This window comes from Pieris napi, chromosome 7, assembly GCF_905475465.1.
Source record: "Pieris napi chromosome 7, ilPieNapi1.2, whole genome shotgun sequence".
Taxonomy (NCBI): domain Eukaryota; kingdom Metazoa; phylum Arthropoda; class Insecta; order Lepidoptera; family Pieridae; genus Pieris; species Pieris napi.
Window position 1 is genome coordinate 5,618,513 of NC_062240.1, and position 23,045 is coordinate 5,641,557.

General features: G+C 32.8%; 2 protein-coding genes across 2 annotated transcripts; one reads left to right on the forward strand and one right to left on the reverse strand.

Annotated features, from left to right (window-relative positions):
- Positions 1-2,112: 2,112 nt before the first annotated feature.
- LOC125051302 (tripartite motif-containing protein 45) lies at positions 2,113-18,826 on the reverse strand. The gene is made up of 11 exons (XM_047651518.1): positions 18,410-18,826; positions 10,450-10,607; positions 9,474-9,641; positions 7,020-7,193; positions 6,320-6,496; positions 5,590-5,787; positions 4,674-4,884; positions 4,185-4,276; positions 3,780-3,932; positions 3,214-3,349; positions 2,113-2,919 (listed from the first exon to the last, which is right to left on the reverse strand). Exons 1-11 carry the CDS (start codon positions 18,723-18,725, stop codon positions 2,801-2,803), a joined length of 1,902 nt encoding a protein of 633 aa, XP_047507474.1. The 5' UTR covers positions 18,726-18,826; the 3' UTR covers positions 2,113-2,800.
- A 1,833-nt stretch (positions 18,827-20,659) lies between these two features.
- On the forward strand, positions 20,660-22,751 carry LOC125051239 (heparin sulfate O-sulfotransferase). Its single transcript, XM_047651453.1, has 5 exons — positions 20,660-20,982; positions 21,056-21,359; positions 21,651-21,789; positions 21,901-21,998; positions 22,270-22,751. Exons 1-5 carry the CDS (start codon positions 20,871-20,873, stop codon positions 22,637-22,639), a joined length of 1,023 nt encoding a protein of 340 aa, XP_047507409.1. The 5' UTR covers positions 20,660-20,870; the 3' UTR covers positions 22,640-22,751.
- Positions 22,752-23,045: the final 294 nt, after the last annotated feature.

Genomic DNA, 23,045 nt, shown 5'->3' on the forward strand with positions numbered 1-23,045 from the left:
TATCACGCTCAAATTAACAAGCTTAAGGGATCTCGAAACGAAATAGAATCAGCATAATTCACTGGCTATTTTGTAATAACTATAAACAAATATATTAAGAAATATAACCATCGGGTTTGAAGATATAATCGTAACTAGAATATTTTAATCAAGTTTTAACCTTCAAAATATAACTTTCATATAATATAGCAATTCATGGTTAAAACATTTTATTAAATGATTACTACGATTACTTTACTAACAAAAACACATACAGCTTTATAAAGTCGCCAGTGTGTTATGGCCCAGATGTGATATAACTGTGATACTGATATTTTTAACTACTCACTCATTACGCATCATAATAGAAGTTATTAATATATTATTTAATTGTGGCATTAATTTCGCGTTGCAATGCCATGAGATAGACCTTGCTTCTTAGATAAAACTATACAACAACCGTTTGAAGTTATTGATTTCATTTTTTTTAAATAAATATAAAGGGTAAGATTTAGAGATGACACTTGACGCTAAATGTGACTCCGTGTGTCAAAAAAGGAAATGAAATTGCCTCTGAATCTTACCCTTACTGATTCTTGCATTAAGCCACGATAAGACTTGCACTTCTTTTTATGTGAGACTAGGATTTTGATATAATAAGTGCGGATTAAAGTGATATAAACAATATTTATTGAAGTGAAAACTTCTTTAGCGGCGTTGTACTCTTTTTGGAATGGGTAAAAAATGTTAAGCTCGCGTCAGGACACGTGACCTGATCGAAAATTCGTAAGACGGATGGAGAGTAGACAGCTGGCGCGGCGTATTTAAAGTAATATAAATTGTCATGTTTGTGTACGATAGTGCAATAAGTAAATATTGTATTTTACCACATAAATGATAGTACTTTTATACTGATAATTAAAGCAATTCGTGCAAAATTATTCCCTAACCATTCCAAAATATCAAAAATGCACAACGTTAATATTCAAGTTTTCACTTCTGCCGGCACTCCCGGAGTACAACCCGTCGTTTTTTTTTATTAGAGTTTATTTTCACTTAGTTAAATTAGAAGAATCACAGACGACAGTATACGGTACTTGACAATGCCAAAAGTTTGAAGAAGAAAAAAATTTGAATATCTATCCAAAATATTAGATTTTGATTTACTAAGAAATTTGTAAGTAAAATAGGTATATTTTTTATATTATCTGTAACATTTTCGTATACCATCGATCAAATTAGAAAATGTCAATAAGAGAAATATCAGTTGAATATTATTATTAGATTTAAGGTAAAATATTATATTTGAGTTTATTTTATATTTTCTTAATGTGAATTAATCAAAGAACGAGGTCCCTTTTGATTTTTTTAGGAAATGTATTTAAGCAATAATTTTTGTAAAATAAAGATTAGAATGTTTACTATTGTTTTATTTCTTATGTAGTTAAGAAAAGTTTTTCCCGCAATGGACAAGCGACTTAACTCGCCATATTTCTTCTAAAGTGCCTAGTGCCTACAGAAGGCATGCACGTGCGTTTTGTCTTTATGTAAAAAAAGTAAATGATTATTCAAAATTGATACATTGACAACGATTTTAACGTTAATCATAATATTCATCTCATTTCTTTAAATTAGAGAGCGTTCAAGTATTACGTAACGTATTTTTAGTCCTTTTGTAAAACGTTACGATGCGAGGCGGGGATAAAATTACGCGTTATTGTTAATATTTTTTTCGACTTACACCACATAATAGTAACTAAAGAGTCACTAGGTGGTCAAAAAACGTTTTACTATACTTGGGTACAGCACTGAAAAACGTTACGGCGAGTCACATGGGGGGGGGGGTCAATAATCTGCAAAAATTGCGTTACGTAATACTTGTACGCTCCCTTAACTGTTTAATATATCTTTACTTTTTTAGTGAACTGTCAAAATTAATGAATAATTCTATTGAAGTGCGAGGCCGCTGCATGTGGTTCAATTATTGTAGAATGTACTAACGCACTTATACCTTAGATTATTATTAAGCCAATAGATTTAAATAAACCAAGCACTAGACCAAACTCACCTTAATAGAGGCGAAGATAATTAATTACCTTTATTGTTAAAGATAAGAAAATAAAACAAGCTAACTATAACAATTACATTAATAATTTTATTTATAACAATCACAGTAAATACCACAGTTTAACGAATAATACTGTTTTTCTATCTACTATTTATTAGTTACATGATACATATATTATTCTAAAACAATGTCTACCCAGGTAAAATAAAGACAATTTTGTAACTGGCCCGTAATGTATCTAAACTAAAATTCCAAATCAGTACCTCAACTTCTCAGTTTAAGATTGAAAATGATATACATGTGTACAAGCTTAACTCGTCACCAGTATGGAAATTGTCACAAGTCAATCGCATTAATTTATGCGACATAGTTTTATACGCATTGCACTAATAGCAGCATTTTTTTTCTTTGCGTAATTTCAAAGAAAATAAAATTTGCATTCGAAGTTTTAGTCCGATCGCGTCGTTACACACCTTTCATATCAAATACTTAGATCAGTTATAATCCTACTCATAACTCAAAACGCTTGCCAAATAATTCTTATGAATAAAGAACTATTTGATCACCTTTGAGAATACATTAACTTAAGACACACTCGTCCTATTATCACTAGTATTATCTGCCCAGTACATGTTAATCTAAACGTACATTTATACATTATAATACATATTATTATGTAAGATAACTCTAGACCGATTAAGTTCAGATTCAAGTATGGGCTTGTAGTATAGAAAAAAAATACACATTAGCATATTACAGAGAAAATTGGTATAATTGTTGTGGTGGTCTTGCGCATGGTGCATTTCGTCTGGTGTTACCACAACACGACCAGTGTCTTGTCCCAGGCCATCCAGCGTGACCGTGGCCACAACCTGGAAGTGATGGCATCATGAAAAGCAATAGCAAAAACAATTTTATTATAAAGTTGTCACAACACCGCTCCGTAACTTGGCCAGACATGTATAATTGTATGTTTAATAAGCTTAAATATTAAATACTTTGTCATGTTTATTTATTTCGACAGTAAATAGATTTTGCTTAACATAGAAAGCAATTATCGCAGATAAAAAAACAGTTATTTTTTTTATGTTATTTTTTTATAAAAAATCCGGCATAATTTTATCTTAACTTAATTTTTTTTTATAAAAGAATTAAAGTCACCTTACCTTTATAACCACCAGCCATAGTAGATCCACAAGCGCAAGTAACATCCCTTCGTCCACCAGAAGAACAGAACGAGCAACAGTGGAACTGACCCGAGTGAGCTTTCATCACTCGCGCGCAGCAGGTAAATGGACTGCCCTAAATTGATCATAAAAAACACAATAATATATCAAACATTATTGTGGAATTTGATTATGATATTTTTTCCTGTTAAAGTGTTATAACATAAGTATAAGATCACATCAACAAATCTTTTCAAATTTGTTAACAAATAATGATTAGCAAAAATGCATAAGGTTAAAAATTACAATGTCTGGTGTTTTATACCAAAAACCTACAGTTACCTATATTATTATGTCATTTATAATCTTGCTATATAGCACCAATAACAGATAAACAAAAAATAATTAAATTTAATTTAATCACTGTAGCATTATTTTACATCAACAATACAAAGTTAACAACATTTGTAAATCAATTGTCCTCGATATGACCAACTACGAATCTCTAATCCATTTATTGAATTAAATAATGATTAAAGATAAAATTACAAAATAATATTAAATACCTTAATTGGAGTATTGTTAAGCGTGACGGCCAGCAAGTAAGCTCCGGGGCTGGGAGCCGCAAAAGTTACCGTGTAGGAACCATCACCTCTGTCTCTTACACGCGCTAAGGCAGGTCTGGCTGAGGAATCCCGTCTTCTAAAGTAGCCACATACCTATAAAACATGATTGATGATGATTATTTGACATCCGGAAATATAAAAGTTTTGTTAAGACGGCAAAATCTAACAAATCTGCCGCGTGGCGGGTGATGACGCCTATAGAAAATTAAATGTTTTCACTATGTTGACATTATTGTTCCTTAAAAGGGAGTATATGTTTATAATGTTACGTTAGTTTTGTTCAATAAAATAAACGTAATCATAAGCAAAAACATAATCCATCTTCCTAACCATAAATTAACCTACCTGCTCTCCTCCACACCATATCCTCTCATCTTTGCCGTCATGTAGTTCTAGTACTGCTTCATGCGGGTACTCTACTTGCAGATCTTGAAATCCTGAAAATGTTTTATGTAGATGAGAGAATGCAACAATATTATTTACTAGGTTTTCATGTTCTGTGTCTGCGTTTTTGTTTTCATAAATTTTTAATTTAAGATTCGTATTGAATCTTATTTCATTTAGGCTCGCTAATGCTCACGATTTTTTCAATCTAGACATGATCAACTAGGTTTCTGAAGCTAAGTTTTGAATGTTGTTATTAATAAAAATGTGTAAAATATTGGAAATTATTCACAGAAATAAAGTTATATCATTTGTAAAGCAACAACAATCATTATTTTTATAAAAGAAAAACAAATATAAAATATTTACTACTTCCAAAGAAATTTATTAATAAAGATAATTAATAAGGAATAGTAATTGAAAGGTGTGTACTTCACATTATGTGAATACCTTCGGTATTTAAAACGCATTTATCCGGATCAGCGGCCTGCGTGAGTAGTCTTCCTACTAAGCGATTTTCCGGTCCTGGCGCGTCAGGGGCGAAGCGCAACTCGCATCGAGGTGGCTCCGACACGGGCTGAAGCTCCGTCAGCCTCTCGAGACGACGGAGTACCGGCCCGCTTAGAGACAATACCTCGTCTTCTTTGCCTTCTGAGAGGAGCTGGGATAATAAACCTTATATTTTAAAAGAGTTTTGTTCATTATAGGTTTTTACCAAAATATAAATAATAATGTTTACTAGAAGATATTGTCACCTTTTATTGAATTAATCTTTTATATCAATAATCTATTATTTTTAATAGGCATAAACATATTCAAATTTATGGTTTTTATTTACGTCATCGTACTAGCATATAATAGTTAAAATCATATATCATTTTTAATCTTATCTTAATATATATAAATTACGTGTCACGTTGTTTGTCCGCTATGGACTCCTAAATTACCGAACATATATCAATCAAATTTACACACCGTGAGTAGTTTGATCCAACTTAAAAGATAGGATAGCTTACATCTCAATTTATATCCGCAATAATATTTTATTGCAAAATATTTGTTTATTATTTGATACTCACAATTCTAACAGATGGCGCTGTGTTGAAAGTACCAACGTTTCACATAAGCTACAATTTAATGGCATAACCACCAAAAAAGCATAGTGGTCCCCATGACTAGTGTTCTCCTACCGTTTCCCTTGAATAGTTTGCTACTATGTAATATAACAAAAACCTAAGCCCGAGCAACGCTTGGCCGGTCTGCTAGTAGTAGGTACACATATATGTATGTAGTTGGGACCTCGAAGAATAGGTTAATATTTCGTATATTGTATAATAAATGTTTTTTAGATTTTTTTAAAACCAACCTCTTCAGCAAACTGGACGGCATCCATCGCGTGTTGTGTTCTTTCTTCCAGCTGTCGTGTCTTCTGTTCTATCTTCTCTCTGCATGAGGTTCTAGCCCTGGCTGCGGCAGTACATAAGGCGCGCCCGTGAGCTTCCACAGCACGTTTGTATTCTTCGGTCCACGCACGAATCTCTGCTTCCACACGGGATGCTTGGGTCTGGAAAAAAAAACCTCTGAACAACGGCTTTCGAAGGTTTACTACAATTATTTTCATATTTTTATAGTCGACGACAGCAAAAGCATCTCACAATATATCCAATATTGTCACAATTTAAGGGAAACCGTATTAATATTGCACAAAAGCACAGAAAGTATAATATGCATTTGAAAATAAATACATAATGACAGAATGCACATACACATAGTACACGTATATAATATTTTTGTTCCAATATGACGAAGTTGTTTCTGATATTTTAGGATAAGGATCTATCAAAAATAATCGTAGTACTTCTACTAATTCTAATCCTCTTAAAATAAGTTTAAACGTGCTAAATGTGGCAGTAAAATACAAAACGATTGGTTAACGGATAGCCACAGACATCGCTGGAAACAGCCGACGCCTATGCGAGCTGCAAGTGACTGTTTAGCAGTACCACTACTCCGGCGAAGGTGGAGTTCTCTTGAGAAAGTTTATTATTATAATTAATACCTCAACTTCATAAGTTTATTATAATTATAATTAATACCTCAACTTCATAAGCATGCACGTGGAGTATCCTGGTGGCTCTTTCAACATTATCTGGTACATGCTTCGCTCGCTCGCACGCGTCACGCACTTGCCGAGCGCGTTCTTTTGCCGCCCGTGAAGCGTTCGCAAGAGCATGCCCCGAATGAGATATTACACAACAATCACGGCATACTACCTGAAAAAAGATATTGAGATTTTGAAACATGCTACCTTATGTATCATATTTTCTTTGACGGTAGGAGCAGGCAAAGATACGAAAATAATAATTGATTTTTCCTATAATAGTCTACGGTGATTACAAGATTTTCAAATTCTAATTAATAATTAATTTATTTAATTTGATTTTACTGGACATATTGAAAAAAGCGGGCATCACTTCAAATTAAACACGACTTGTTTTGATTATGAGTTTCTTATTGCCACCTTGACTTCATAATAGTAAGATAGCAGCTACGTGAGGGGTAACGGGTTCAATTCCCGGTTCGAGGGCAAGTTTTAATTTAATTTAAATTTGTTCTCGGCCTTTGGGACGGTTGTGCGGTACCGGGCGAGTGCCTAAACCGTACATGGAGTACACGGTCGAATTTCTAAAGACAAGCACAAATTTTAAAAAATCCTATACTTGACGCTGGCTAATGCACAAATCGTGCCAGAGCCATAAAAAAAAATAGTAAGATAATTCGTTCAAAGTAACGCACCTGCTGACAAGTTGCGCAGTACACACTCAACTCGGAACGTGGATGTTGGGTGCAATATCTGACTGGAGGATCTATGGGATGAACAGGATGTTTGGATGTTGTCTTCTGCTTCCGATGCGAATCAGCACACGATGTACAGATGCTTAGAAGACATTCGTCACATCTACTCTCGGCCTGAAAAAGGCTACTGCTGTATAAAAACCCGTTGTTGTTGAAGAGTTCAAATATTATACTTTTTTTTTGCTTTGAAATATATATTGCGTCTTTTTAGTAAAAGGTAAAGTCAAAGTCAAAAATCATTTATTCGTATAGGTAACAAACACAATGTACACGTATGAACGTCAATAAAGAAATATACCTACATTAAATGCTTCTAATTTTACATTCACTGCCAGTTCTCAAATTAAGGGCGTAGAACGGAAGAGAAGAACTGGCAATAAATAAAATGGTACAACAACAACAAGCTTTCTTTGGGTACCATTAGATATGGATTGCTTCTATGAATAAATAAATATTTAAAATTTGGACACAGTCTTTGTAGACACAATATACAAGTTGGAAGCACTTTATCGCGAAAAAATAATATATTTTACTAAATATAAACTATTTTTAAGGTAACTTATTCCAAACACAATACTATGTATATTATAAAGATGTGTTTTTGTATGGATATACCATTTTATAAAACTCCTTTACTAACAGTATTTCTCGGCATTTAATTGTTTAGAAACGTATGTATCAAAAAACGAACACAAAGGCCATCAATAATTATGTCATGCATCAATAATGATGTATACTTGTGCCCGAAATAAGTTTTCAATAAAAATAGGAATCCCTCACGCCGTGTGAAGTAAACGTGGCATGTCATTGTAAATGAGGATTTCGCCTCGAAAACCGATACACTTCATTTAAATCTGATTTATTTGAGGACATTAGTCGATTTTGTTTGTAATTGAATTTTAACCGTGAAGTACTATGATGTATAGAGTTCCGTTTTACACTACTACTACTATGGATTGAAGTTAGAATAAAATATTCGATTATATTGTAAAATTTTGCGGTAATTGCGTAGCAAATTTTGCTAATGAAAATAACTGCAAAAATTAATGTACAGGATGTCTCAACAGAAAGTTCATATTTAGTTGATCGATTTAAAAAAAAAACGTAAGATGTGTATCAAAAAACAGTTTACTCATTATTAAAGTACACGTTCGCAGTACTCATTTAATCGAACAATAAAATTACTTATGACGGCTCGGCAGGTGGACTCAGTGATGCCATTTCGTGACAGATATTTTCTTTCAATTGCACCAGAGAAGCCGGCTTATTGGCGTAGACTTTAGATTTAAGATAACCCCATAAGAAAAAAATTCATAGGGGTAAAGGTCCGGACTGCGTGGAGGCCAATTTATGTCACCTCTCCTGGAGAACAATTTGCCCGAGAAAATTTCACGAACTCGTGGCAGAGTATAATATAATTATAATGGCCAGGAAAGTTTTTAAGTTCAGGCACCAAGAAGTCGTCTAACATTTTCACATAATGCTCTGAATTGAAATATATAATATATATAAATTTGAGACACCTGTTATTAAATTTTAACTAAGCCTTTCTTGGGTATTAAAACTAGAACAGGTTATGCACAGTTATACCTAATGACATCGGGAACTTTGATTAACTATTTACCTTCAATAGCGATTTCAGTGACGGACTCAAATATCAGTCTGACATTTCTTCTGGCTATTAAATTATATGTTATGTAGGCTATTGCAAACTTTAAATTATTCGAAATATCTATGAAGCCATGTTCGCAATTGGTACTGTTGGCACGGTAAGGTTTGGTAAGGTATCCCAAGATAAAACGTATTTTATTCGTTTTAAATTAAACTTTTTAACGGATATAAACATAAACCATAACTTCCTTATATTCCGTGAGTAGGTGGTACTGACATTAACGAAATAGAACATTAATAATTACCGCAGTGTTTCTGCTAAGGACAACTTATCAAATTTCGAAATGTGTCTAGACGATCCCCTACTGGGACCTTACTTTCTCCGATCATTGAATACAATTAAGTCACTTCGGGGAATTGTGTACAGCAATATCCACCTGAGAATTTCGCAACACCTGATTATGAACTTCTAAAGTGTTTTTGTCGTGGACCGTTGTTGATTTAACAACAATAATTTAACTTTTTGAAGCAATAGAACACTACACCTTGTGTATTCAATAAAACAGACACAGATGTCGAGGACCCTACTCCTTTCCCCTTAACAAAACCTATTTAATATATACCTATTAAAGTAATACATTAAAAGTACATATTTTTCAAACTTTGTTTAACCACACTTTTTTAAGTATTTAAGGATGATTAAATGATTTTTTACCATTAGCCACTCTTAAGCAAAAGTATAATTTAACTGTCAATTCATGTTGTGATAAAATAAATAAATACCTTGCAATCACTACTGCACAGATCACAAAGAATATTGGCAGCATCTCGAGTTGCGATTTTCCTCAACAACACATAGTTCAAAGGTAACGCTGATACTCCACCCAAGGGGAGTGGCGTCTCCCCCAAACAAGTTGGGCATACTACGAAATGGATACTCTTGCCTGATACCTGTAATTAAAATTTAACTACCTAATGTCTGTCGTGGAACAAATGTGGTGAGGTCATTTTCTTTTAAGGCGAGTTTTTGCAGTGAAGTTGCAAAAGCGCTGGGAAACTTAAGTTAAATCCTAAGGCGCGAAACACACAGAAAAGGCGTAAGGTGAAGGCGCGGCGCAGGCATCTTGCCGCTTCAAAACGCGTCAATACAAAATGTACGTAAGCGGCGTGGCACAGGCACGTCACCAATATCTTCGGTGTCTCTGCACATTAATGAGTTGCAGCAAATCAAGCGCATCTTCGTCATCTGAAGAGGAAGACATGCTATCACGATAAAGTCAGCCTGCGTTAATAACTCTTTGTGCCGTCTCTTCGCCTCTTTGATATAATTTAAGTCGCATCCGTGCCTTATCTGTTCCACGCCGGCTCTGCGCCTGCGCCGCGCCTTCACCTTACGCCTCTTCTGTATGTTTCGCACCTAAGGGAAATTCAGGATCCAGACATGTTTAAGTTGGATGTATAGGTACTAAAATTCACTTCAAATTTGCTACTATTATACGTGAATCGTTCTATTATTGTAATGTAGTCCAGAGTACTGGGTTACCTACTTAGCTAACAACGACAGCTATATAGGCCCCGTTAACTGTAAATCTCGAATATCGAATTACCTTGTGAACTCACTATACTCGTAGCGATTTGTCGATTACTTTACTCCCATTAACCGCTTGTTAATTATTTAATTACTCTTGACAGGATTTTGGACAGGTCTATACACTCCTTATGCACGTAGGTTATAACCCGAATGTTGCGCTGTACGCACCTTTTTTGTATAAATTCCGAATTTGCGAGGTTTCTGATTAAAACTAGCATCAGAGTCGGAGTTTCTTTCACTCTCGTATCCTGATGCTGCAGAACCACTACCACTGGCACTTCCACTGCCTGATGCGGATCTAGTACTGGAGTCTTGTTGTATTGATACTGAAATTTGTTACAAATACTTTAGTAGAAAATAACAAAAATTTAAACACAGTAAAGTATGATAGTATCATTCTTATATATATAAATATTTTCGAATCAAATAGCGAAACAAAATAATATTTGCAATAACACTCGAGGCCAAACACAGAAATGGTATGGTCGAACAAACGGCAAAGTATAATATATTGAAATCTAAAATAAATAAATAATTATAGTCAGGTGGGGTAAATGCATGAACGGGGCAAATGTAATAACATAACTTTAACTGTTTACACACAAAATAAATTAGTGCTGGCATCCCTTATACACGTAAAGTACTTCTTGCACTACACTCTGACAACTTTTTGAATCTGATGGATTGACAGATTTTCACCAATCTCGTTTCAATAAAAACCAAAGTATATTTCAATTTGCGTATTTTATTGCTATTACCCCAGATTACTATCTACACTATTAGAATTTTAACATATTTTTTACATTTACCCCTTTACACCGGGAAAATGCAATAGAGACTTAATCTGTAATCATCCATAATTAAATATAAGTAATTACATCAAATAAAAGCATAAACCAAGTTTAATATTTACAGTAAACATTATTTGTAAATTGTAAAAGACCAGAAAATAACAAGTCAATCTAGTTATACTACTCGCATTTACCCCACCTGACCTACTGTGATCGTGACAATAAATAAAATATATAATTATATTCTTTCTATAAGTAAGTCTGAATTCAGATTAGATCAATACACGTAGTTCTTAACCCTCCTAATGATAGAGGTGACAAATAACCTAGGCAAGAAAATATGTGTTTCACGAAAAATTCTTTACCATTTTAATTCCTTAAGATACCTACATATTAAGTCTCGATCTAGTCAAAATCCAATTATCCAACCCAGGGGTGCCATATGTATAGCCCCTAAAACTAATTACCTAAGATAAATGCTTGTACGCAGTATTGGCAATTTATTAATAACAGCGGAAGACACAAATGTATTGCTCATTACATCCGACACGAAACGTATTCTTTAAATAAATCGGCCTCGGGCAAGCTGAATCATCTTGGGCACTTGAAAAATATTGTTAGAGTGCAATGATGTCTATAGTTTTTTTATTCTGGGCTACGAGTAGATGTGTAACGTCGTCTAATACCAAAGACAACTAATAATTGTCTTTGATATAATTTTTAGTTTTTATATCAGTCTGGTGGAAAATCCCTCTTGGAATAGAGCAGTGTTTAGCAGCTACGCCCCGCCCCACCTTAGCATTTCTAAATTATTTCCCCCCTATGCAACATGCATAATTTTTAATTTTAATGTAATTGTTCTCCTAATAAAGACTTACTCCCTCTCTTGTTAATGACAGGTTTATATGATGCAGTAAGTAAACTCATTTTCAAAACATATATTAAAAACTGAAATTCAAATTCCAAATAATTTTAAGAAATTTTCCAAGAACCTCCCCTTAATAACAATCAAATTGCCCCCCTAGGAGGCGAGGGCCCCCCTACAGTGTTTTCGCCGCTCATCAAAGGCTAAACAGTAGTAGAAGGAAACCTCTTAATACTGACACGCCGTTAGTGTTATAAAAAATAAAGAATCATTTATAAATATGTTCATGTGATTTCTATCCCACAAAAAAATGAAAAAACAAAAGCGCGTTATTATAGAATAAAATTCTTAATAGATAAAAACATTACAATTTGATAACAAAAACATATTTCACAAATTTTTCACGCAATTATGATTTTAAAGACTGATTCCCGAAAATTAAATCAATATAATAATTTTTTCAAGTTCATAATGAAATAAATAGTATTATAAATGTTATTATTAAAACGATAATTTAATAGGTTCCATGTAGCTATAAAATTGAATTACCAGGTATGACTTTGATCTTGTAATTCGAATCATCATTTCCACTTCTTTGAAAGATCGCGTAAATAAACTCGAGTATGTCTGGCATATCTCAATTATTATTATGATATAATCAAATATTATTTTTATAATTTCGAGGGAATAAAACCGGGATTTAAAACTTAATCGACTCGAGCAATTCTTTGATGGCTAACTTTCTTCTTGATTGATTCGCTTATGCTTATTATAATAATGTATTAATAGTACTTCTTTAGAATTGTGATTGATTTCTTTATTATAAGTGGTAAGAAGGGTTTGTTTAATCTTAACTATATATTGGTTTCATAGCTGTAGGATGAGATCTGTTTTCAAAATTTTGTATTAAGTTTCGACACAAATATATTATGTAGGTGATACGAAGTTCACCGGGTCATTTAGTGACGTATATTTTTTTATTTGAGTAGTAAGTATTGATTAATTCTACTTTTGCAGACCTAAAAGTTAATGTTCCAATTTATAACGCAGTGCAGCTACAACGTTAAGACTGGAGAAAATAATATCATTTAACATACAGTATATACTTTTCGATTTTATTATGTACTCATTTATATTATGTTAAGTAGCAAGGTTGAAACTAATCTGGAAGATTAATTGATACCTATATGTAATATATATGTATATAAGTATGGATGAACGTTTGTAATTTGACTGCTGAAGAATAGATTGACTGAGTCTGTATATAGTCTGTAATAATATAACGTCTTATTCAACCAATAAAAAAAAATTGTGCCAAAAAACTAAACAATTCTCTGTTACTTTATAGTTCACGTTAAAATAATTTAATTTATTTTTAGAATATCAATGACGTGTAGGCCGGAACATAGCTAATGTGCATCTAAATATAGCTCAGCCACCCGGCGTGCCATAAACAATAATATTGATTTTGATTTACAAACGTTACCAATCTGTATTATTTTACTTCTAACATAAAATAAAAAAAATCCTCGTCGCGTTACGTACTTTTTGCTCTCCTTTAGATGAACTGACGATGTAGTGAGTATTTTAAAATTATAGATAATTAATTATTATATCTAGTAATATTAGTTTTTGACATATTGTCTTTACTAGAAGAACTAGCTGAAGTGGGCTTCATCATGGATTTTAATTTCGCTACGGAAATTTTAAATTCAAGCGAAACGTAGCGCCTTCACTCGCAGTTCTTAATAAAATTTTAGCCGTGATTTTGTTGTAATTAACTATTCATTTAAAAAACTATCTATATTAATGATAATAAATAGTAACAAATCCATGTTAAACCCTTAATACTGTTAATAAAAACATTTTTAATAAAATAAAATTGTAAAGTGAAATACACGTTTATTGGATAGTTGGTATAAAATCAAATCGTTCCTAAATGGCTTATCTTAATTACGGTGACTATAAATAATAATAATAGTTTTAAAATGCATTGATGTTAATTTTGTAATAACAGTTTAATTATGTAGTTTATTTTGTTAACTTAAACAGATTCAGTTGTCCTTGCATTTATAGTTTGGATATAACCAACCGAAGATGATAAATTTTATTTGGCAAAGAATCACTAGAAATGTGTCAGTAAACACGTGCAAGTAAGCCAATTATTTTCAAAGTAGGTTGCCCCTGTGGGGCTTCGGCGGTTCAGATGCTTGTTGCCTTCACGTTATTGTAGGCATGGCCTTATTTGTGTATTTTAAATTAAAATTATAGCACTATTAAATTTTATTCCTCGATATAAATTAGATACAAGCGATTAAAAAGTGCTTAAACATTCATAACACAATAAAAATTTGGATTTTATTATTATGTCGTTTGCTAAAGACAAAACTCAATTTAGCTCTTTTTATAACCAACACCACCCTGGTATCGGAAACGTTGAATTACTTAGTAAGATAACTCAAATTTTAATATGTGATCGTGATCAGATGCACTCGACGGGGTATGCCTTAATATACTCAAAACTGTTTTCTCAATCAACAAAGCTTTTTCTATAGGAGATGCGGCTGCCAAAAAGTTTGACACCCATCATGACCAAACTACAGACTGGCTGTTGATTGTCTATGGTTAAAACAAAAAATAAATAAATATTACAGGGTTACTCCTACTTTAATTTGTTGAATGTTTTGGTTAATCTTTATTTATATAATGGTAGGGGAGCCCAAGAGGGGATTTCGGGATTTACTAAAGCGCGGCAGATTAATATATAGGGGGATACCTTGTACCCGGTTAAGTACCTCCACAAAATATGAGGCCCATATATAAAGCCGCACGTGAAGGAGACAGGATCAGTTTAGTAAAAAAAAATTGACCATCAGAAATTCCCGAGCGCGTCAGATTAAGGTAGGGTGAGTTAATTACATCCTAAAAAGTGTATATTCCACTAATCTGACAATTTGAGAGTGACGGAAAAAAAGGGGAGGGCAACAAAGTTGTAAAAAAAAAACGTCATCTCGACATTCTCGAGCGTAGCTAATTTTTTTTTATTTTGAAGGAAATAATTCAAGAATAATGAAAAATATATAATCTGACGATTTCCGCAAGCCGAAATAACAAAAATTCGTCGATAAAGTTAAATGCGTGCAGCTGCGTGATGCCTACATTTCCTTAAACCGATCGGAATCTACTAAACGGCGTTCTAAATATTTCCCTCAAAATTACATTTCCTGTGAATTTGTACCGATTCGGACCGATAGATTTTGAGAAATTTTGAAAAATCTTAAAAAAATAAGAAATATTTATTTTTAAAGTGGTTTCTTTATCGATCAACTTCAAAAACTAATCCGCCTTTGAGCTTGAAAAACCACGTCGATCGCCACCAAGCTGGTCAAAAGCGGTTGATTCGTTCGAGAGATATCGTACACGAAAGAAATCCGAAAAAGTGTTTTTTCGGGATTACTCCGAAATTTGTGGTTCGATCAATTAAAATTGCAAAATTACTTATGAGGATGATAAAACTGCGTTGAATGCCGCCAACCGCGTGAAAATTGCTTGATCCATTCAAAAGTTATTGCGGTTTGAAAATTCCAAAAATAGTGTTCTATGAAACTTCTATCAGACTTTCGAGCTTGGAGAGCTCAAATGCATAGAAATGTTATTTCTTTGAACTCAGCGAGCTCAAAATATCAATTTTAAGCGCCCAGGAATGGAATTAGCGGGAAGTTGCAGGGATGGCCCTTTAGGTGAACCGTTTTTCTATTTTCTTTTTGTCAGATCAGGCGAATCCCTCTAGATAATCGTCAGATTATGAGACAGTACGTTTAGAACATAAAGATGAACCACATATATCTTAATCTGACGCGCTTGAGTATTTCAAAATTGCGATTTTTTTTTGCAAATTAAGAAAATGGCTGTGGGTTTGCGTCCCATCGAAATCGTCAGATTAGTGAATGAGAGCTTTTTTTTGGTGCACTTAACACTCCCTTAGAAAATCTGACGCGCTCGATAAAAAATTTTTTTTTTAAATTTTCAACCCTTAAATACAACCACCCGCATCATGCAAACGATCAGATTAACATACGTACATTATTAAAAATACGTAGGGCATAGATGCTATCAATATCTGACGCGCTCGAGGATGTCCATGCAACAGTTTTTTTTTACATATTTAACTATCTATAGCCGCTTCCCCCACCGATGAAAAGGAATTTATCATATAACATTTTTTTCTTCTTTTTATCTAAGCTTTGCATCCCAATAGGTCTCTACGACGCTCGAGTAAATCCCCATTTAGCATCGTGGGCTCCCCTACCATAAAGCATGTAAACGCGCATTATTTATTCATAAGTAAAATTAAAAATACTATCGCATTGCATTGTAAAATATTCAACAACATAAAATGTCTATAAAACATATTCAACATCGAATATTATTCTATTATGCGGCATTAAATTATTTAAAACAAAAATCTTTCTCGCCTTTCCGATTAGTTTGACCTATTTTGCAATCAAATTTATCTGTTTACCAATCTATTGTAAAGTTATTAACGACTCGTTATATTTAAGAGCTCCAGCCAGATGTTAACACTGGGCGACTGTAAATTTTTGTTTTATTTCTATTGACCAGTAGAATTTTTATTGGTGTTTTATAGCGGTTTCAGTGATGAAATCAAGATTTTATTATAGCTCTTTTATACACTCAAGCAATGAATATCTAATGGCGAAGCATCTTGCAGCTTCCATTTATGAGAAATTGTGGTATGGGTAGACGTCATGTTAGTTTGACGGAATTGTTACATCGTGAATCTCTTGAATCTCTAGAATGTCTTGCTACACTCTGCATTTAGTGATATTTAAAATACTAATTTTACTTATGTGGAAATTTAGTGAGTCCGGCATCTGGGATACCAGGTTCAATGCTCGGTCGGAGAGTAATTGATTTAATTTGTTCACCGCCTGGTAAAAAGGACTTTAAATTCGCTTAACTGATGGGTTTTTTTTTTTATGTAATAGGAGGCAAACGGGCAGGAGGCTCACCTGATGTTAAGTGATACCTCCGCCCATGGACACTCACAATGCCAGAAGGCTCGCAAGTGCGTTGCCGGCCTTTCAAGAATTGGTACGCTCTTTTCTTGAAGGACCCTAAGTCGAACTGGTTCGGAAATACTTCTGTGGGCAGCTGGTTCCACATAGTGGTGGTGCGCGGCAAAAACTGCCTTAGAAAACGCTCTGTTTGCGGTTTAGTGAAATTAAATTGTATTATAAAAATGCTGGAAACCAATAACGGTTTTTCCGTCTTAGCAACTTATTCAGCAACTTATTCAGCAACAACCGCCTTCTCTTGTTGAACCTATGGTCCAGTCCTTTCATATGTCTATATAAGAAGAATCTGTATTTTAAATATACCTAAATGTAGACATTAAATTTCACTAAAAAACTTAGAAAAAAAAACCTAGAGCGATGCCTGTGAGATGTCTATGTAGGTATGTAGTCTGTAGATATATTTGTATAAACATTTTAGGAGTAAGCAATCAATTATATACTATTTACAATGTATATTCTTCTTTGATACAATGCTTTTAGAATTACACATTAAAATTTTGAAACTAGTTCTCTGACTGTTTCGCAAGATTTTGGCAAACAAAAATAGGCTTCGCTTTCACAATAATATTTATGTGTAATGTATATTTTGATCTATCAGTTAATTAGGGTAATGCGTTAACAGTAGGTATAATTAGATGACATTTAATGTCACGTGATTTTTATTGGTTTAATTTGGTTAGTAATTCTGTAACTCATTTCGTTCGCGTGGTTAGTAGCCTGTTATCCGTAAAATGTGTATCAGTTTATTTTTATGATTTTTAAAATAAACATGAAGCACAACCGGGATTAGAACGCACGACCTAAGGGTGAGTGAAATACTTTAGGACTATGCTATAGCTTGCTAGTTATTAAATAGTCGTTTAAAACGACTTTACTTTTTACTACTACACGGGAAGTGAATTGCCGACTTAGGAAGGGTTTACAATTCGATGAGTTTATTTTTTTCTACAGAACCTTTACCAGAATAATTGCTTGCATGTTAAGTTTCCATTAAATTTAAATAAACCTTTAAACAGTTATTAAAATTATATTCATGGAAATAATATTTTGCTAAACATGTTTTCTATACTATAATTAAGAACTAACATAATGCGCGGTATATTGTTGTAATTTAGTAACGTAGAAATATTTGTTTTTTATTTTATTTATGCACCATATACACCATATGCCGTGTGCGAACCATAGCTGTATACAAACTTCATTCTGGTTTGTAATTGAATAGAACGGCTTACTACTGTACTGATTTAGAAAACTAAGCTGCAAATTCTTCATCCTAAAATCCTACATAAGGCTTCAATAGCTTAAACAAATATTCACCTATCACCTCGTGTAATTCACTTAAATGCACGGCCTAATCCAAAATCAATACATACCATCTATATCGCTCCAGTTTTCTGACTCTCCTTCCAACGGTAGACCCTGAAGACACCTTGTACAGAAGCTGTGAAGGCAGGCAAGCAGCCTTGGCTCCACCAGCTCCTTCTTGCACACCCCACACTCCCATTCTCTAACCACGCTATCTAATTGGTACGCAGATGTCCTGGCTGGCATGTTTTGGCTCCCAGGTCTAGATCTAACCTTCATAGGACTGTTCCCAGCACTTACAGAGGTTTGCTCTAAAGACTTGCGTCTGTCCTGCTTTTTCCTTGAGAAACTGCCGAATATATAAAAGATACGATCCACCTCCATTCTGAAATATCGTCCCTCACATTATTTCTGTAGCTCTGTGTTTATTAATAACGTGCTACTACGCCGAATGGTTGGGACTGACTGAAGGAATATAGACAGAAGCCCTTCGACGCGATTTCTATGCAAGCTGAATGTGAGCCTGGTATGAATAAAAACATAAAATGGAGTCTTTGTAAGTATATATGTAACTTATACATGCATTTGATACTTTTTCTGTAATACTACAGGTCTGTAATTATGTAAATCCTAAAGTAGTAGGTACCTGTTCACGAAGATACATACTATAAGTACCATTTAATAGTTTAAATATTTCCTTGCATTTTAACTTTCGTTTTATTTGCCTGTCGCTAAGTCTTCTTAGTAGGTATTTCTATACTATAGTATTCTTACTATTTTAATACGTCTTTTGATATTCGAATTATTATACACGTAAGGAAAACATATTTTCCTATACAAACTCTTTTTATAATTTAATTTTCTTCTTTGCCGTCTGATCGACGATGTTTAATTTGTCACTAGACATAATAGATGTAAGATGTTTTAATTTTTTTCATTACATTATTTTATTTTATAAAACGTAAAAATATAGGCTTTAAATGTTGTTTCTTTTATATTCACAGAGAAACGCAGTTGCGCCTTATTTATTCCCAGTACTCGTATAAGCGATTGATATTTTTTTAAGTTCATATGTATTTAATAAAATTCACCTTTAATTATTAAAGGTCTCATTCCACCTAAACAGTTAAAATTCATTACAATATTTCTGATATTGTTTTACGATTTTATAAGTTTGCTAAAGTCCTTCCGGTTATCTATCAGATTTAAATTATATGAGACGATACCGAGATATAAAGATGTTTTCTTCAGACAGAAAGTCATTTGTGCACAGCCGGGGCTCGAACCTACGACCTCAGGTATGAGAGTCACTAGGCCAACACTGCTCTTTATCACTAATATAAGAGTATTTGAGAGGAATGGAAACAGGAAAGAAAGAATAATTGAGAGGTTGATGTCATTTTGGATTAATCCAAGTAAGTGGGATATTCACTAAGCAGTATTAAGTTATCGATTATCAAATCGTATACTAAACTTGCCTCGTTAATCAATTTTATTTTATTATCTATTGTTTATTACTACTTCAAGTAATTTAAAAAAATACTTCAAGTTTTTGACATTGACAGAAATGACATAAAATAACAGTGAGTGGATAACGACGTCGAGACTAGACAGTTGCCAACGTCTCCCGGTGCTTTAAATTTGATTTTATTTTGTAGCGTAGATAATATTCAAGAATAACATTTATGAAAATCAGCCACGGGTACGTGCGGTCTCGGAAGTTATCGCGAAAAGACATACAATACAACATCATCCAAGTCAGAAAACAGAAAACCTCTATTGTGGTTTCTAATGTTGAACTATTTAATTGATTAGTTTTCAGTTATTTATTTAGGGCATTTTATCTTCATTTTGCACTAATTTCGCGGTATAATTTACACGTTGATATACATATTTTTTCAAGTAGGTACTTAAGTAAAAATTTCACAAAATTTGTATTTTTTAACTTTAAATATTGTATGAAATAAATATTAGTAATTATACCTTTTAACTAAAATAGGTATGATATTCAATAAGTAATTAAAAGTTGTTGTTTTATAAAAAAGTAATGAAAAAATAACTTTTAATTCACTATATTGCCGAACAAGAAATAAAATAAAGGCCGTTTCTTTAAACAGTTGTTTTTATAATTTTTTTATACACACATACACTAATAAAAGTTAAGCATCTGAGCTTTATTTGAAGCCCTATTTAATACCCTATGCATGTGCAAAAATTCAATCGTCTTTCTTGACAAATAAAAAAGTTATCGCTTTTTGATATATAAAATAGACCTCGATTTTCCATATTCGCGACTCGCGACGTTATAGTCTGCCTGTGCTAGTCTGTGGTGTGATTATAGGGCCCGCGACAGTATTTTCGTGTTGATTGTTGATGTTCTTACATAGAAATGAAAATAATTATGTTAATAATTTTGCTGTGTGGGTGTTGCGAGTAGTGGGAAACGAATGTTTATATTTATAAGGAATTCATATAAAATTATGTCAGTGCTCATTTTCTTTTAGCTTTACGCGGTTGCCTCGCGATATTATGTTGAACATTCATAAATTATGGCTATTTTCTTCTTTGTGCATTATTGTTATTGTAGTTTTATATTTCCAGTCCGAAGTAACTCGTCTAGAAGAAGGTTATCGAAAGCTAGGTAAGTATTTTAAGGATTTTATTCAGTGTATTAAATAAAACTATGTATTTCTAATGCACTTGACACATTTCAGAATACAAATTAGTTCAAGCGCATTCGCAATCTCGTCAGTTTTTCCCGAAGCCGACAGAAAAAGATGACGATGATTTGGTCGTTATATACAACAGGGTACCAAAGACTGGGTCTACCAGTTTTGTTGGTGTAGCGTATGATTTGTGCAAGAAGAATCATTTTAAAGTTTTGCATATCAATATAACTGCCAACATGCATGTTATGTCACTAAATAACCAGTATAAATTCGCTCAGAATGTGACAAAGTGGCAAGAGATCAAGCCTGCACTATATCACGGACATATGGCATTCCTCAACTTTGATAGGTGAGAATCCTTTTAAATTTGTGTACATTATATATAATTAATTAATTTATCAATAAAACAATGTTCTTATATCTAAAAACATTGTATTTTACAATGAACTAGTGGCCCTATAACCGCTAGTTGGACTTTCATTATGTTACTGAAGTATAATGGAGCATTCTAATAGGCAAAGAATTATTGATGACTCATTTCAATAATTTTTTTACTATAATTTAATTAGTTACAAAAATAAAAATCTTTCATTTTTGTAATTTTATACCATAATCCATCATAATCAAAATTGTGCTACAGGTTGGGTACAACAACAAAACCCATATTTATAAATTTAATAAGAAAGCCGCTGGATCGGCTAGTTTCTTATTATTATTTCTTAAGACATGGGGACAACTTCAGACCTCATCTCGTGAGGAAGAAGCATGGCGACAAAATGGTATGGTCTTTTATGAAATATTTATAGTCAGCTGTAGTTAAGTAATTACTTTTTCAAAGGTTATAATAATAATTTCATAATATATGTTAATGGTTAATACACATTTTTCAGACATTTGATGACTGTGTTGCAAAAGGACAGCCAGACTGTGATCCAAGCAACATGTGGCTGCAGGTACCTTTTTTCTGCGGACATGCTGCTGAGTGTTGGTTGGTATCTTAAATTAGTCTGAGTTTTACAGTTTAGTACAAGAAACTAACAGATATACAAGACAACAAAATGTATGTAATTTCTAAAAGTTATTGATTTTCTATTGTTTGATTCAATAAATGTAGTGAAATTTAAATATAAACGTAAATCTACATGAACACAAAGAAACAGGTTAATTTTATAGATTCATAATATTGCATCAGTTTTCGTAGACATTTTATATAATATACACATACAATAGATAAATAATTTATATTTATATATTCACAGGAAACCTGGAAATAAGTGGGCATTAGATCAAGCAAAGCACAACCTCATTAACCACTACTTATTAGTAGGAGTTACTGAAGAAATGTTAGATTTTATCTCAGTATTAGAAGCTGTATTGCCAAGGTTCTTCAAAGGTGCAATAGAGCATTACTTAAGTAGTAATAAGTCCCACTTGAGGCAAACAAGTTCAAAAATTGAGCCCACGTTAGAAACAATAGAACGGATAAAAAAATCTGATATATGGAAGATGGAAAATGAGTTGTATGAATTTGCATATGAACATTTTAAGTTTGTGAAACGGAAAGTTCTTATGAGAGACGTGAATAGTGTACCGCAGATTTATTTTTATGAAAAAGTGCGTCCAAAGTGATTTTGAAATTTAGCTTAAACGGCTAAGGTTAGTTGTACATTTTCTACTCTACTTAATATGTGTTGAAAAATACTGACTGGACTACTCTTAGTATAAATTTTCTATTGTTACTGAAAATACTGATAGGTTTTATAATTATTTATTTTATATTAATGACTAGTTTATCAAAGTTTTTATACATTATGTAAAACTTTAACTATAACATTGTAGTTAAATTTATAGCACTAGTCTATACCATATTGGTAACGAAAAAAACATTCCATTAGTTATAATTATTTGTAGAAACTTAGTTATGTTTGTAGAAAGTATTAAATTAGTATATACAGTGTTTCAAGTTTGTATGCAATAATAAAAACAGAAATGAATTTCATTATTTAACATAAAGTTACACATACATCAATTTCCA